This window comes from Grampus griseus (genome assembly GCF_964374135.1).
Source record: "Grampus griseus genome assembly, chromosome: 5".
NCBI lineage: Eukaryota > Metazoa > Chordata > Mammalia > Artiodactyla > Delphinidae > Grampus > Grampus griseus.
In genome coordinates, this window is record NC_138998.1 from 103,400,622 (window position 1) to 103,417,077 (window position 16,456).

Here is a 16,456-nt window from a genome sequence, read left to right on the forward strand (position 1 = left end):
AGAAACCCGTCACTTTCAGAGTCCCCTCAATACATTCTGGATTTTCTACTATCTACCCACATACTTTGCGACTTAATCATTGGAGAGACTGAATGAGACAAATATTGTTTTTAATTCCTTCTATGTTATACTTGCATCAAGGTTTCTGAATTTGAAAGCCAATATTTAGCATTTATTCCAGAGAAATTTCCTTGAATGAGGGAGGGTCAACTAATAAAAGAAGATGCAGGGAAAAAAAAAAGTAACAAGCAATGTTTCACATATGGACCCATAGGTTGAACTACACTGTGATTTAAGAATCAAACCCAAATTAACACTTAACTTCTACCTCAAGCATATTTCTCTTTTCCTTTTAATGCTGAACTCCTCAAAAGAGGTCTCCATTTCTCAATCATCTAACAAGTAATAGTTCCCAGTCACATGGCATCTATGCAGCAGAAATAGAAATACTTTGTAAGATTTCATGAGCTTTCTTGCTTCAAGTTCACGAATATGTATCTGTACTGAAATATAGGGGGTTTTGCGTTTTCCGCAATTCCAGTATTATCTGTAAGTTTTAAGTCAGCCTGCAGAGGGCAGCAAATAGTAGTGCAAATCCCTGTGCTTTATAAACTTCAGGATTGTAGTAGCGGTTGATGAGGAATAAAGCATAAATGTGAGTTCACATTATCTAAAGTCAGCACTGAAAGTTTTTATTAATGTAAGGGAGATTTTAGTGGCTTTTTTGTTTAAGTAAAAATAAGTGCTGGGCTGCTTGTTATTGAAAAAGAAGTAGTCAAATCTGGTTTTGGTAGGACTTTATTCCTCTGGTACTTCTAGATCTTTCTTCCAGACAACCAGGACCTGCTCACTGCCTCTAGATACTGAGAACACTGGCTCTCCCAGTGGGTTCTCACATATGCCAGGCACTCAGAATTATGCCCCCTCCAATAAAAATAATTATCTTGTAATTCTACCTGTATTTTCTTCTATGGGTAGTGATAATTTATATAGAATAACTACTCTTATATGCTCACTATCCTTAACAGATATATATTTTAAAACCTAAGTATCTAAAATAAAGCTGTTCATAAAAAGAATAAGTTTTATTGCAGGGTGGTATTTTTAAGTAAGTTTTACTTGCCTAAGAAGACAGGTATGAAGCAAGATTCCCCAATACCTAAGTCAGTGATCAAATAAATAACTACAAAAACCTACAAAAGGGGGGAGGGTAAAACTCCCAGGATTGTAAACCTACAAAAGGGGGGAGGGTAAAACTTACCAGCAGCAACAAAATAAATAAAGGGTCACAACATAATGCCATAAAGAAATGGGGTCAAAGAAAGACATAGAAAATACTGTCACATTGCATTACACCTAAACTTGCCTTCATCTCCCAGAAGAATTATCATGAAAAATGAGTCTAGAGTATTATGAAAGTTCTCACTAATGTCATCTAATTTAGAAATATGTGGACTGAGGAGTTAAGTAGGTATCCCTGAGAAAAATGAAGGAGAGAGCCACAAAAGTACAACCCTAGCTTCAGAATTCATCAGTGAAAAGAAGGGCCAATGGCTTAATAGTATCTTTAATGGTACTGTGCAATGTTGGAATGACAGCCAACCCAAGAATCCACTCATGACAGAATCTCAGAGAAGAACTCAGATGCCAGATCTACAGCAAGGGTAACACTCCTCCACAGCAAGGCTCCACCCCTGCCATCTCCACACGCTCGGCCTACACCTCTGCCATCTCTACATGCTCTTAAGCTTGAAAGAAAGACCAGCTGGTTATAGATAAAATGAGAAGTGATTCAAAGAAAATCCGTATTATGTTGAATTGTAGCAGTACCTGATGATAAATGTGACCAAGGTAAAACTAAATCACATGGCAATTACAGAACTATGATAGAGCAAAAATGAAGATGGAAGGAAGGGAGGGAGGGAGGGAGGGAATACAGAGGAAGGAAGAAAACAAGGAAAAAAGGAAGAGAGACTTATAGTTCATAACAGGCAAAAGTCTGGAAGTTAGCATAACTCAAACTACAGAGGCAGAGTCCCCAAGTGTTTTATGCTATACAATAACATAATGTCAAAGTAATAAGTAAGTAATAAAAGAAGAGCTAAAAAGATGATTAAAATTAAAAGGTTAAAGGGAGATTCAGAGATAAGAAAACAATCTGAGCCATAATTGTAGATGTAACAAATAAACTGTAATACCAGAAACACCAAGGGAAAAAATAAATTATAATAAAACGGAATAAAGGCTTGAGAAAACTGTAATGGGTACAGAAGAAAAAGCAAGTTTAAGGCAACTTTACTTCCATTACTGGTAACAGGGTTAACTAAGTACCAGGACTGACCCTAATTGCTGAAAACAACTAAAACTGCTGAGCAAAAATATTTTTAAAAATCTTAAATGCGTGCAAATGCTACCAAAAAAAGTTAATACTACTTAGGCTAAAAATAAGTTAACGGCAGGAACTCCAAGTGGTAAGTAAAGCACTGAGGTTGTTTTTTGCCTTAATGGCATTTGCTGAGCTCAGATGATCTCAAGCATTAATTTTTAAGGTTTCAGGGATGGAAGACAAAGCCCACACCCCACTCAAGTAGGGATTATATTAGGAGACCCCTTTCAAATGAAACTGGACCCCAAAGTGTTATACTTCCAGTTTAAGAATGAACTAGAAATACACACTGACACCAATCTAGAACTGAAAAGAAAGAAAGAGAGAAAGAGAGAAAGAGAGAGAGAAAGAAAGAAAGAAAGAAAGAAAGAAAGAAAGAAAGAAAGAAAGAAAGAAAGAAAGAAAAAGAAAATTGCCCATCTTGAAACATGAACATTGAACCTTGATTCTGATTGGAGGTAGAAAAGGATTTCTCCTGAAAATTCATAACCACAATCTGGCTTCCATTTAATTTGTATCCTGAACACACATCACATGATATTATGAAACACACACACACACACACACACACACACAAAAGCAAACCTCTCAAATCAACAATTAGTTTAAATTAATACAGCACTGATAATGACCACAGGTGTCTCACAGTAACAAATGCTAATCCTCTCATGGAGGAATCCACCTTCATCCCAGGCCTCAAAGAATTTCCACAGAGAAAGTTCAAATAAAAGTGAGAATTCAACGTAAAAAGAAAAACAAAGTCAATGAACACATAGGGAAACAAGGCACCACGCATGAGAGCTAGCACAAACAACATTAAGCCTCAGGAGTCTTCAGATACAGGAATTGTCAGAGAGAAAAAATAAAAAAATAAAAAAATTTGTTTAAAATGTTTTAAAATATAAAAAGGCATGAAAATCATGAGTAAAGAATACACAGATGTGTAAAAACCCAACACTTCTAGAAATGAAAAATTAATAGAAACTTAAAACTCAATGGATGGTTTATACCAAATTGTCTGTAATTGAAGTCCAGAGATACAAAGCAGTAGAAAAATATGAAAGAGAAATGAAGGACAGAATAAGATGGTCTAACATATATCAAATTGGAATTCCAGAAGGAGAAGAATGAGAGAGTGAAAGAGAGACAGAGAGAGAGAGAGAGCAGGAGAAGGCAAGGAAGAGTGAGCATGGGGTAGGGGCTATATCTGAAGATACGGATTGAGAACTTTTCACAACTGGTGAAAGGATATAAGCATTAGAAGCAGGAACTCCAATGAACCTCAAGGAGGACAACTTAAATCCAAATTTAAGATCCACCATAGTTAAACTGCAGATCCCTTACAGAAAAAAAAAGAAAGGAAAAGAAGAGGAAAAAAATTCTTTAAAGTTCTATGACAGTTTTTTCAGAAGAGGAAATTCATTCAAATCTCATTCTCTGCCTTATCTCTAAGAAATACTTTGTCTTATTCTTTCCACAAATACTTGGAAAAGTATATAGAGAAACCCATGCTATAAATCCTGTTCCTGAATATGGATTTTTTTTTTTTTTTTGTCAATTGGAACAGTTCTATTTTAATTGACACCTGTGAGATCTTTTAAGACCAGTGTCAAGACATAGTATGAGCATCTATATCTTCAAGCAGGCTAACCTGGTATTCCAATTGTGCCGTTATCACAAAGTTAAATTCAGCTGAGTTAAGTTGACAAAGTACAGGACAAAGTTTGCTCTAAAGACTCATCACGGGGATCCACTGCCGTGGCAAAATCGTTACCAGCAAGCTGAGTAGTCTGAAGTAAAGTCGCCCGTCTCTGAACAGTTAAGTTAATTCTGCACGAACCCAGCTGCTGACGCGGAGCACAGAGGTCACGGTACTCACAGAACCCGCGAGCTCCTGTGACTGCGCATGCTCCAAACGCCAAGCTCGCTATCTTCTCGGAATGAAGCCAATCCCCCAAGCGAACGCAAGGGGGCGGGTGTGGCTGCGGGCTCGGCTCTGCAGAGGCGGCTTCAGGTTCCACTTAACACCGCAGCAAGCAAGTCGCCGAGACTCTCGAAAGCTCCACTATCTAATTCTAGGGCAGGAGCAAGCGGTGGTGCTTATGGTAGCTAAACGATGGGAGGCATGGGCTTAGCAAACCAGTCCAGTTATGGCGGCCCAGCCAGCCAGCCTGCAGCTGAGTGGAGGTTATGGAGGCTGCTGGTTGGCCAGGGCAGCCTGATGAGTGGATACGACCAAGTTTTACAGGAACACATCAGTGATTTTCAATCAAACATTGCATAGGCAGTCAAGGAGCAGTGAACAGCAGCTACTACAGTAGTGGAAGCCGAGCATCTATGGGAGTGAACGGAATGGGAGGGATGTCTATAGCATGTCCAGTGTGAGTGGTGGATGGGGAATGTAATTGATCCTGATCGCTGATTCTTGGTCAACATTTTTAAAAGAAAAACAAAACTTAAGTTTTAACAGTTTTGCAATACAGGCTTGTGATTTATGCTTACTCTAAGTGGAAATCAGCAGTGTTTTAAAGACTTAAGTTTCAGTATTTTTGAACACAAACATTCATTTAGGATGTAACAACTAGGTTGCATAATCTAATCTATTACTGTTAAATAATTTTCAGCTGTTCTCAAGTTAGTTCTCTTGTAGGATGTACTTAAGCAGTAGGTGTATTTAGGTTAAAGCAGTTGAATTATGTTAAATGTTGCTCTTACACCACATTACATTGGACACTGGATGCATGTTGAAAGACATGCTTTTTTGTAAAACTCAATATAGGATCTGTGTGTACAATTAAAAGTGAAACATTTCGCATGTTTGTTAATTCTAGTTTCATTTAATAACCTCGATGGCACGTAAGTTTAAGCTTTTTTTTAAGTTAACGGGGAAAATTTGAGACGCAATACCAATACTTTAGGATTTTGGTCTTGGTGTTTGTATGAAATTTGGAGGCCTTGATTTAAATCTTTCATTGTATTGTGATTTTCCTTTTAGGTGTATTGTGCTAAGTGAAACTTGTTGAATAAATCTTCCTTTTAAAAAATAAATAAATCGCAGCTGTGTATACTAAATTGATACTATAATCAAAAGAAGCAGAAGGATGGAGAGAGTGGAGGAGAAGGAGTAAGGAAGAACCAAGTAAAACCAAACAAACTCACATCTCTCTGGGAAGTACAATTACCTATTCACAAATATTTGGGAATAGGTGGAGATATTTATTTTTCCCCCTATTGTTTCCTTCTAACATAGTTTTTTTTTTTGAAATAACTGATGAATATATATCTTTCTCTATGGAATATATGCAAACATGTTTTATTTAACTGGCACTATAACCTTTTCTTCTTGTCCTCTTTTAAGTGCCAACATTTTTTCCACTTCGTCTCTATCAAGATTTATTTTGAGACGGAAAAGCTGAAATAAGCTATTTCTCAAAACCTAATACATACATACAACGTGATTACACTCAAAACGTTCTTAAAAGATTGGGACTCAAAAGAGAACACAATGCAGGGATGGAGAGAACTCCCATCCTTCTTTTCCATTTGCACTTGAGTATTACTTAGTAACAATATATCAGTACTTTTTACTGATTTTTTTTAAATTTAGGAAAATAAAAGGAACTGTCTTCATTCTAAACAGAACTTTACAAGTGAGAATGTAAATTCTTTGAGTGAACTGAAGGACCAGAAGTGAAGTTATTGTAGGTTATATTGTCGAATAAGGGAAACTCATAGCTCAGTCTTCCACAAACACTTATGGAAAAACACTCGGACACTTAAAATCCACGTCTGCTTCATATTTTTATTCTTCCTTTGTAGTTTTTAAATAGAATGCTATAGGATGTTTTAAAATGATAAAGTGAAAGCCAACACTCATTATTTGAAGGATATGATTTATTTCACATTTTACTGTTTCAGGGCTAAGCAACATCAAATTTCAGCATATATTTATTTTTGTTACCCTTTTAACAGCAACAACCTGAGCAGACTTTCATATTTCATAGACTATTAAAATTCATATTTGAACATTTTCTATAGTTTGGGCAATCGCTATTAAAATTGTTAAAATAAACGTACGTGGTTTTTCATGTTTTTTTTTTTTTTACTAAAGATAATAACCACTATATATTATTTTTCATCAATGGGAAGATTTTGAGAAAGAAAATGCATTTAAAGTTTTGCCTCAGGTTTAATAGTGCACATATACAATTCTAGTTCATTGATTACTCAGTGGAAAATACAAAACATAAGAAGTCAATGATCCAACTTGAGCCTGCAGTGTTTTGCTTATGACTTTTTTCTTTTTTTTGTGGTATGCGGGCCTCTCACTGCTGTAGCCTCTCCTGTTGCGGAGCACAGCCTCTGGACGCGCAGGCTCAGTGGCCGTGGCTCACGGGCCCAGCCGTTCCGCGGCATGTGGGATCTTCCCGGACCGGGGCACGAACCCGTGTCCCCTGCATAGCAAGTGGACTCTCAACCACTGCACCACCAGGGAAGCCCCAACATTACTCTTTTTAGTTAGTATAAAAACCAAACACTCATGAAGAAACTAGTGATATGAAAAACAGATAAGGAATTATTGAAGACAATATTGTGTCCTCACAATATTGAAATTGCATACAAATTTAGTTTCAAGGAGGAAGTGGAATTTAATCTGTGCTTTGAAAGATAAGCTGGATCAAGTAGGTGGAGGGCACATCAGGTGGAAGGGAAAAAAGTGCTAAAAGAGTAATTGAGACAAGAATGAGAAAGGCACACTGTGAGGACAGTGAAGAGAGGGACCGGACTGGAGAAGACAGCACTTGTTGGGGTAGAGAGGATAGTGGGAAATAAGATTTTATAGAGGGTGGTTATCTTTTGTTATTAATATTAAGGCCCTAATATTAGGGCCAAGCCAGAGAGTCTCGATGCAATGTAATAAGCAATAGGGAGCCGTTATTGAATACTTTAAATTTTAATATTTTTATATGAATTAGTAGTGTTTTTTTCATACACTCAGTAGAGCCTAAAATTAAGCCTCCAGTCTTATTTTCAGCAACTTAGCGTTCTCATTTCAAATGAAGGTTTTCCCTTTAGTATTTAAAGGATTAAACTAAAGCCCTGATCCTGAAACATATGGGAAATCACCTTTGAATATATCGACAGGAGAAATCCATGCTGGAATAATTGCGGTTCTGATTTTAATAGGGTGGAAGGATTGTATTGCATCCTTCAAGAAAGCTAACCAAGTTTCAACAATGCCAGGCTTTTCGTAATACAGATGGCAGGATACAGCAAGGGAAGAGACTCGTGAGTGCCCAGCAGGGCGGCATTTCTATAGCTGCAGATGGGGTTTTTGGGAGTTATTGCCCTACTAAGGACAGAGCTTCGAGGGAGAGTCAGAAGCAGGAGGCCATCAATCACTCACTTCTCTCCAGACTCAGAAAAGGCAGTGCACAATCAAGAACACCCGTCTCCCTGTCGTGTGCTCTGACACATTCCAGACCCGCCACAGAGAATAATAACAATGCTAATTTACATTTTGTGGTGCTTTAGTGTTTTTCAAGGGTGTTTGCTTTATCTCACTCTACTTCCTTAGTCTTTCAATTCTAATTTGAGGCATGCAGGATAGATGAAACTTGCTCAGCATCAAGTCAGTGATTAGCAGAATCAGGACTCTCTTTTAGCCTTTTCTGATTTCAAATCTAGAGATTTCTTTACTCCTTTAAATTGTCGCTTCATATGTGATGAAACGCTTTCATTCTTTGTCCTAGCAAAATTTAAATAATATACTGATTGAGAATAGACTTTAATATTTTTTCTAACTGAGGGCTTTATAATTTACTGAGCAATGTTGATGTGATTTTTACTTCTGTTCAGTTTTGTATTAGGTACTTTTCATATAGTAGCAATTCTGACTGGAACTCAACTAGTGAAATGTTGGTGAAATTTCATTTTCAGTTATATAACTGTGTCCTATAAAATTCTTATCTAGCTAGCTGGGAGCTTTCAAGCAATGGTCTCTAGAAAGGCTCCAAGCTCCAGCTTCATTAGAACAGCTGGAAAATCCTGCTAAAGACTCAGATTCTGGAGTTCCATTCAGGACTCACAGACTTAGAGTCTTTGGGATCTGCCTTTGTAACTAGCATCTCAGGTGACTCTTCTGCACACTGATTTTAAAAAGCTCAAATTTAAATGACTCCCTTGCTGCTGAAAACCCCCTCTCCTCCTCCTCTTTCGTTTTCAAGTTCAACAGTGTGCTATGCTAAGAAGAGCATTTCTTTTTTCCAGTTCAGTCCTTCTTAACATCTGCAAAATCACACACACACACATACACACACATGCTACTAGGGTCACAGATCCACTCAAATCCAAGCCAAGCCACCTAACACAAAGAGGAAATTGTCAATGTGTGTGTGTGTATGGGGGGATGTGGGAAACCCCAAGGCAGCAAGACCTAGCAATATAATGCAATTATAATTATATAATAATCAATGATGCAACATATGAAATAAAATATAGTGAGGGCTTCCCTGGTGGCGCAGTGGTTGAGGGTCCGCCTGCCGATGCAGGGGACACGGGTTCGTGCCCCGGTCCGGGAAGATCCCACATGCCGCAGAGCAGCTGGGCCTGTGAGCCGTGGCCGCTGAGCCTGCGCGTCCGGAGCCTGTGCTCCGCAACGGGAGAGGCCACAGCAGTGAGAGGCCCGCGTACCACAAAAAAAAAAAAAGAAAAAAAAAAATATATATATATATATATAATGATATAATAAGTATAATTTTTAGGAATGAATGTTAATTACATATAATTTAGGAATATTAACAGGATATAGTGAAAAGTTTATTGGAGAGCAAAGGAAGAAAGACATAGCAAGCTTTGCTCTGTATCTACATAAACCAATAAGGTCATCTTACTGTCTTTGCAGAGGTGGAAACTCTCCATGGTAGAAATTAGAGCTGTGACACAAACTTCACTGAAAGGCTAGTTTGACAGGATTTATTGTTGATCAAAATATTATACATTTTTTTCCTCAGAATTTTTATCATTTCTGGCCTAATCAGGGAATGCAAATTCTTTGAAAAAGTTTTATCTTTCTCAGGTAGGTTTCAAGTACTATCGTGCTTTGTATAGAGAAGATATTCTTTATCAATAACCATACATTTATTATAATGTTGGAAAGTATTTTTCTCAACAAGTGCCTCATTTAAATAATTGGGGGAAGCATATGAATTCACAAGCCCATGAAAAATGATCACAATGCCATACGAAAGTATTACTTTGTTCATGACAGAAATATTAACTTATCTTTGGAAATATTTTCTGGCAAAATAAAGGTCTGAATATAATCAGTTGAGTTTTTAGGAGGGTATTAGAGACACATTTTCTTAAACAATTTAATGTGGACACATTTTGAATTGTGCAGGATTATTATTATTATTACTTTTTTTGCGGTACGCGGGCCTCTCTCTGCTGTGGCCTCTCCTGTTGCGGAGCACAGGCTCTGGACGCGCAGGCTCAGTGGCCGTGGCTCACGGGCCCAGCCGCTCCGCGGCATGTGGGATCTTTCCGGACCGGGGCACGAACCCATATCCCCTGCATCAGCAGGCGGACTCTCAACCACTGTGCCACCAGGGAAGCCCTGTGCAGGATTATTTTTGAAGGAATTTAGAAAATATTAAGGAAAAATCCTTCAAGTTTCCTTTCCTGAAATACAGTAAACCTGATTTTCTGACTGCAAGTCAAAAAAAGTCTTGTGTAAATTCATGAGGAAGCTGTTCACTCCTTGAGGTAGAGGAAAGCATGTCAGCAGGAAGCAAATAACCACTCTCACTTTTCATGATATTTGGTGAAGCAAGTCAGCACATGTCCTATTAACTGCCTTCCAATTTTTCTCTATTTCTTTTTGACACAAAGCTCTTGATAAAGAGGGGCAAGCTTAAGTTTGAGCCTGAGAATATGGGGATTATGCTTTGCTAAGGAATTTTAAAATTCGGAACTGTTAGAAGAATTTGGAAGTGAGTCCCAAAGAAGCTTTTCTTCACTTGGAAGTGGGGAACTTGTGTAACCTGGAGCACAGGGAGTGGGTTGAGATGGGAGTGGGGGTGAATCAAGTTCACCGGAAGAATGAAAGGAAGATTGGTTTTGGAGATTCAAATGGAAATTCATCCTACTTAAGGGCTGACCCATCAACTGCCATTACCTGGATAAACTATTGATGCTATGGATTTGACCCTGGGGGCGTCTATTGTGAAACGAAACAAAACAAACAAAAAATTAGGGTGGAGAATCCATATTCCCATCCCAACCCTATAAAAAAGACCATATTTCATAAACAGAAGTGAATTTTCAAACATGATTTGTACATAGCTATGCCAAATGATAGATGTATTGGACTGAATTTAGTATTCAGTAGTTTGACATCCTATCTCTTCTTTAGTGTTCTGACCTTGTCATTTACACATCCTTCATTTGAAAATACTTAGAAGAAGCAGAGCAAAAACAAATCCTCCACTTACTTTTCTGGTGCTGGTCTATTTAAAATTATAGCAGGAAGTTAACCTCCATTATCTAATATTTAACCACTTTCTATGATATTTATATATTTTCTTCTACCTTATCAGTTAAATATATGCATTATTAAATTGTTACATTCGTTATGGATGTGAAAATTTATTTTCTTCAGTAGAAATCTTCAGCTTTTAGTAACTTGGAAAAATTTCATTGAGAGAATAAATCTGAGGTATTCAGAGAAGCATATCATGTTATATGCAATCTGTTCTTCATAAATTTTTTTTAACAGTCCAAATTACAGATTATTAGCCCCTACATTCCTACCCTTTAAATCTATTAAAGAGAAATCACTCATATCAGTTCATGAGGAATGGCATGATCTGTATCTTCAGCATATGGGGAAAACCCATAGATGAAGTGATAATTACTGTAATGTGTTGTGACCCCCCCCTTGGATTAAAAAAATGCTTTAAACACGAAGAAATAATAAACTTGATTCTCCAGAGAGCTCTAAAGGAGAATCTGACTTCCCTGTCACTTAGAGTATTATTTTCCTAGATTTGAGCTTCAGTCCAACTCAGAGTAGAGGGTAGTATGTATGTTTGGGTGAGCCTCACCCTGTTTGAGAATTCTTCCTTTGGGTTGATGGGCTGTGTCTCTTAGAGTTCTCCAATATAAATATACACATTCCTGAGGTGAGTGTAAATAAATTAACTTAACAGATTATTTAAACTTTAGCAAGGCCTTTGGGTAAATAAATCACAGAATCAAATTTTGGTGAGAAGGAGAAAGAGAAATAAGTAGAGAATGATAGGGTCTCAAACAAACTTTGGACTGTCAACACAGCACACGGGCCCTGGGAAATAAAGAGAAGAGGACAAAAGAAGTTGCAGGAGCCTTAGATAAATCTCATCTACTTGTTACTTTTGCTTGGAACAGACTGCTCAGGAAGTGCCTGTGAGCTCTGATATGTCTTTATGTGCTTAGCATACCCAAAAGAGAAGTCACCTTTGCACCAATAGGCCCCTTCTCTTGAGTTCCTCATTTCAGTTGAGAACTAGTTATCTTAGTGACTCATGTCTTTCTGTCTGTCTGCCTGCTTATTAACGTATTTGCTATAACCTGCAGATTCTACCTCCACAATACCTCTCATCTATTTCTTCCTTTACATTCCCATTGCCAGAATCAAGTTCAGGACTTTATCACCTTTTGCCCAGATTAATAATTGCTTTCTAACAAGAAGTTATTATGTCCAATACTCTCTCTGCTCAAATCCACTCAGATTTTTTCTCTAGAATTGCCCTAAACTTGTAATATTTCTGCTACAAAACATCAGTGACCACTCATTGACAGACAGCAACCAAATTGACTATAGACTTCCTTTGCTGACATTCAGAGTCAGCCACTATAATGGCCAGTTTCTCTTTTAAGCTCTTCTACTGTCATTCTAAATAGCTGCCCAACTCATTGCTATTTTATGATCATGTCCCGTCAAATGCTTGCAGGATGCAGTCTGAAATCTTTATGTTGCCACCACCTGAGGTATGCTCTTCCAAATCTCTTGCTCAAATGCTGTTCATTAAATATCCATTTTAGATACATTCTTTACAAAAATTTCCTGATTTTTCTCAACTAGATGTGATCAGTGTTTCCTTTGAATCATCATAAAAATGTAAACAACCTCCATGCTGATCTTTGTTTTTTCTTTTCTATTATAGTGTTCATATTTTTATTTGTTTCACCTTTTAGATTGTAAACATGTTAAAGGAAGAAACAGTATTTTATTATTTCCCGTATCTTCTATACATCTTCTATACATTGGGAGTACATCTCAATGCCTTATATAAAATTAAAGTTCTGTAAATATTTGTTAGGTTGAGAGTAATGTGTCATTGATACATAAAAAATTGATGTAATGTACTCTTAAGCACCCCACTGGGAAAGAATATTTAGAATACACATGAAGGTACAGCTTAGAATAAAAGGGAATGTATTGTTTTTTCAAATGATTTTGGTTGATGGTAGGATTAAAAGGTGGTATATGACCTTGCTGGTTCAAATGAAATGAAATCTTCTCAGAAGCATGGTTCTTTTATTTTCAAATCCCTATATAAATATGGTAGATAAACTTAGGAAATTGCTTTGGCTCACTGAACTTGTGGAGTGACCAACTGGGAGATATATACATATATAATATATATAATTAGTATAATAGTCATCTTTGCTTATTCATTTCTATCAGTTGGAAAACTAGAGACTTTTTTGAAGTCAGTGAAAAGTCTAAGAATCCCTACCACAGTCTCTCTAATAAAAGGGAAATAGCTGCTGAAGTACAAAGTATCACAGACATTTTAGTTAGTAACTAAGCCTATTAACATTAACAGAAATGAAACATATCTTATATTTTTTTAAAAGTCAGGCATATAATATCTATGGCAAGTAACATAGGGTACTTAGTGCCTTAAATTTGATTCCTAAACATGGCAAAATTAGAACACCACCCCCAGACCCTCCCTGAGTTATTTCTACTAGGGTAAGGCTTTGATTTCAAATGTTGATAATATATGATTAAGAAAATATTCTTCTAGGAATTCATATTAAACAAAAAGAATATGGTAAATATGTACAAGTTCAGTATCCAGAATTATTTTGCAGTACCTAGCTCATTTTATGATTACTCCTTACTATCAAAATACAAAGACAGTATCAACCTCTGACTTTTATGTTTCCTCTGGTCACACTAAGTAAGAGTCTTTTTTTTTTAGCTCCTTCCCCCTCCTATTTTGCCTAGGGTAAGATGGAGAGGGGACAAGAGTGGTTAGGTAGGAGAAATGTGTGCTTTGTGGTGAATTTTATCTTGTCTATAAAATAATAGAATCATATAATAAAACAATAAGATTATGTAGAAATTATGGATGGAGGTATGTTGTTAATTGAAAATTCTTCTGTAGTTGTTATAAGATATAAACCTGAAAAATCACTGTTAATAATTTTATATATATATATATATATATATATATTTCCAGTTAGTTTTTAGGGACATTGCATAGGCAAAATATTGTTTATAAACAATAAATTATTTTCTAATTTCACATACTCTAGAATAATGGTCAAAAAAAGTCTTTAAATCAATACATTTTATATGTATTTGCTATTAAAATATATATTAATATCATTCTAGTGGCTTTAATTTATGTCCTTCTAAAAGTTTAAATGTTTTATTCTTTATCATTCATTTAGTTACTTCACCTCGAAAGAACCCCAATCTTTCCATAATAAACTTCTCTAAACTAATATCGACATCGCACAAGTTTTTGGAATGCTTTCTTGAAGTCTTCATTAAAGATTGTATAAATCAGTGGGTTTATGAGGGAATTGAGATATCCAAGCCATGTCAAAAAATTTGACATTTCTTCAGAAATTTTACACTTTTCACAGATATTAACAACCAATTCTTTTACAAAAAAAGGAAGCCAACATATTACAAATGCACCCAAGATTAATCCCAGGGTAGTGGCTGCTTTTCGTTCTCTTGTGCCTGAGATCTTTTGCCTTCTCCAGGATCTCTCATGCTTGAATTCAGACCTGGGGCTTTTCACTGTGCTATGAATTTTATCAAAGTCCGTTGATGGATCAGATAAAGACTTTTCTAGCATGTACGGTGTGGAGACCAGTCTAATGCTTTTCTCACCACTCCCCAAAAGGTGACCATTCAGCTCCTCCTTGGCAATCCTACTTGCTTGTCTCTTGTGGTATAACGTCTTTGCTGCTTTATATATTTTGTAGTAGAGGATCAAAATCAATGTTAATGGGATGTAGAAAGCTCCAAATGTTGAGTAAATAGTGGAAACAATGTTGTCGTGTTTGATGATGCACTCATCCTCTCGGCTAGTTCCTTGGTGCCTCCAGAATAGAGGAGGCATAGAGATTAAAATAGATATAATCCAAACTATGGTAATCATAATGCCAGCATGCTTGGGAGTCCTTTTCCTGGCATACTCAACAGCATCTGTGATTGCCCGGTACCGATCCAAAGCTATAGCAGAGAGATGCAAGATGGAGCAAGTGCAGCACGTGATGTCAACGCTCAGCCAAATGTCACAGACCACTTGCCCCATAATCCAGCTCTCTCTCACAATATACACAATGCTGAAAGGCATCACCAGGACAGCCACAAGAAAATCTGTGACTGCAAGGGAGCAAATTAAGTAGTTGGCCGGGTGGTGTAGCTTTCGGGTCACAATAATGGCAGCGATCACAAGTGAGTTAATGGTCGTTGTCATCAGTGCCAGCCCAGAGAGAATGAAGGACACTAGAATTTTGGATGGCATTCTGTCGAACAGTTCTTCCGAGGTCAAGTTTTGATCAGATGAGTTTAAGAAATCCATTTTTTGTTTGATTTAAAAGATTACTATAGCTGAAAGAATGGACACCTGTAACAAAGGAGAGGAAAAACAGTTCAGAGAAGGCTTCAAAGATTTTTCTCTTCCTTTCAGAATAATTTTTTTTAAAGTATACATGTATCTTTTTCCAGAATAGTCTATGGATTAAAAACGTGGAGTTCAGATAGCAGATTTTCTTTTTCTTTACATTTAAGAAATACAATAAGAACAGTAAAAAACAATAGCTTTAAAAACATTTTCTTAAAATAGGGTTCAAATAAAACAATTTTTATGCATAAAATAACCTATCACTAAAATCTCTACTATTATGAAAGTGTTTAAAACCTATATTAATATTAGCTATGTTTTTCTCTTTGTCTACAGCAGAAAAAGTTTAAAAGCACATGTCATTAGTATGTATTTGTGCATTATATAATGTAATATAAGAAAATATCATTTTAAAGGCAGTATTCAAAATCATAAACAATTTTGTACTTAAAGTTACACTGAGAACATTTTCATTGGGCTTGTGGAGACTAAAGGAACTTTCAATGTATTTTATATCAGGATATAAAGGTTATAAAAAGAAAAATAAACAAAATTAAAATATTTTTAGTGTATTTCTAGCATTCCATGATCACTTTATGAAATTAGGAAAATATCAGAGTGTTTAGTAGTCTTTGTGGATATAAGTAGTTAGTTTGGTTTAAAAAGACGAAATAAAACTAGTTGGAACCAAATAACCATACAACACTGCCCATAATTATAATGACGTGTATGACTGAAATAAACCACTGAACGAGGTGAACCTTGCCAGTAAGAAAAACTCATAACGTCACACACCCTGAAATGGAAATTATTCTTTACAAGACGCCATCGTAATGACCATGTAACCTTACTTTTGAAAGGGAACCCTCCAAACATGGCTTATAATTTTTACTTCAGTCCATGTTATTACTTAATTGCAAGTCAAATATGAGCAATTAGGGTGTAATTAAATAAGATTAATCGTTTTTATAAATAGTTTTTATTTTCCAAAATCAGCACTTTTCTCTTTCTTTAATAATTCTTTAGTAGCTACCTGCATCTTTGGAAAAGACAGAGAAAAGATGGAAACCTGAAACTTCATTCTTAGCTATAGTTATAACTATTATTGTACCTCTATATTCCTTGAATTATTTTTACTTTAAAGTGGTTA

At 36.3% G+C, this 16,456-nt stretch overlaps 1 protein-coding gene across 1 annotated transcript; it reads right to left on the reverse strand.

The window, feature by feature from the left end:
• Positions 1 to 14,166: 14,166 nt before the first annotated feature.
• On the reverse strand, positions 14,167 to 15,264 carry HTR1F (5-hydroxytryptamine receptor 1F; the record flags this gene model as incomplete). Its single annotated transcript, XM_082655037.1, has 1 exon — positions 14,167 to 15,264. The coding sequence occupies one exon, from the start codon at positions 15,262 to 15,264 to the stop codon at positions 14,167 to 14,169; it is 1,098 nt and encodes a 365-aa protein (XP_082511163.1).
• Between the last annotated feature and the right edge of the window lie 1,192 nt (positions 15,265 to 16,456).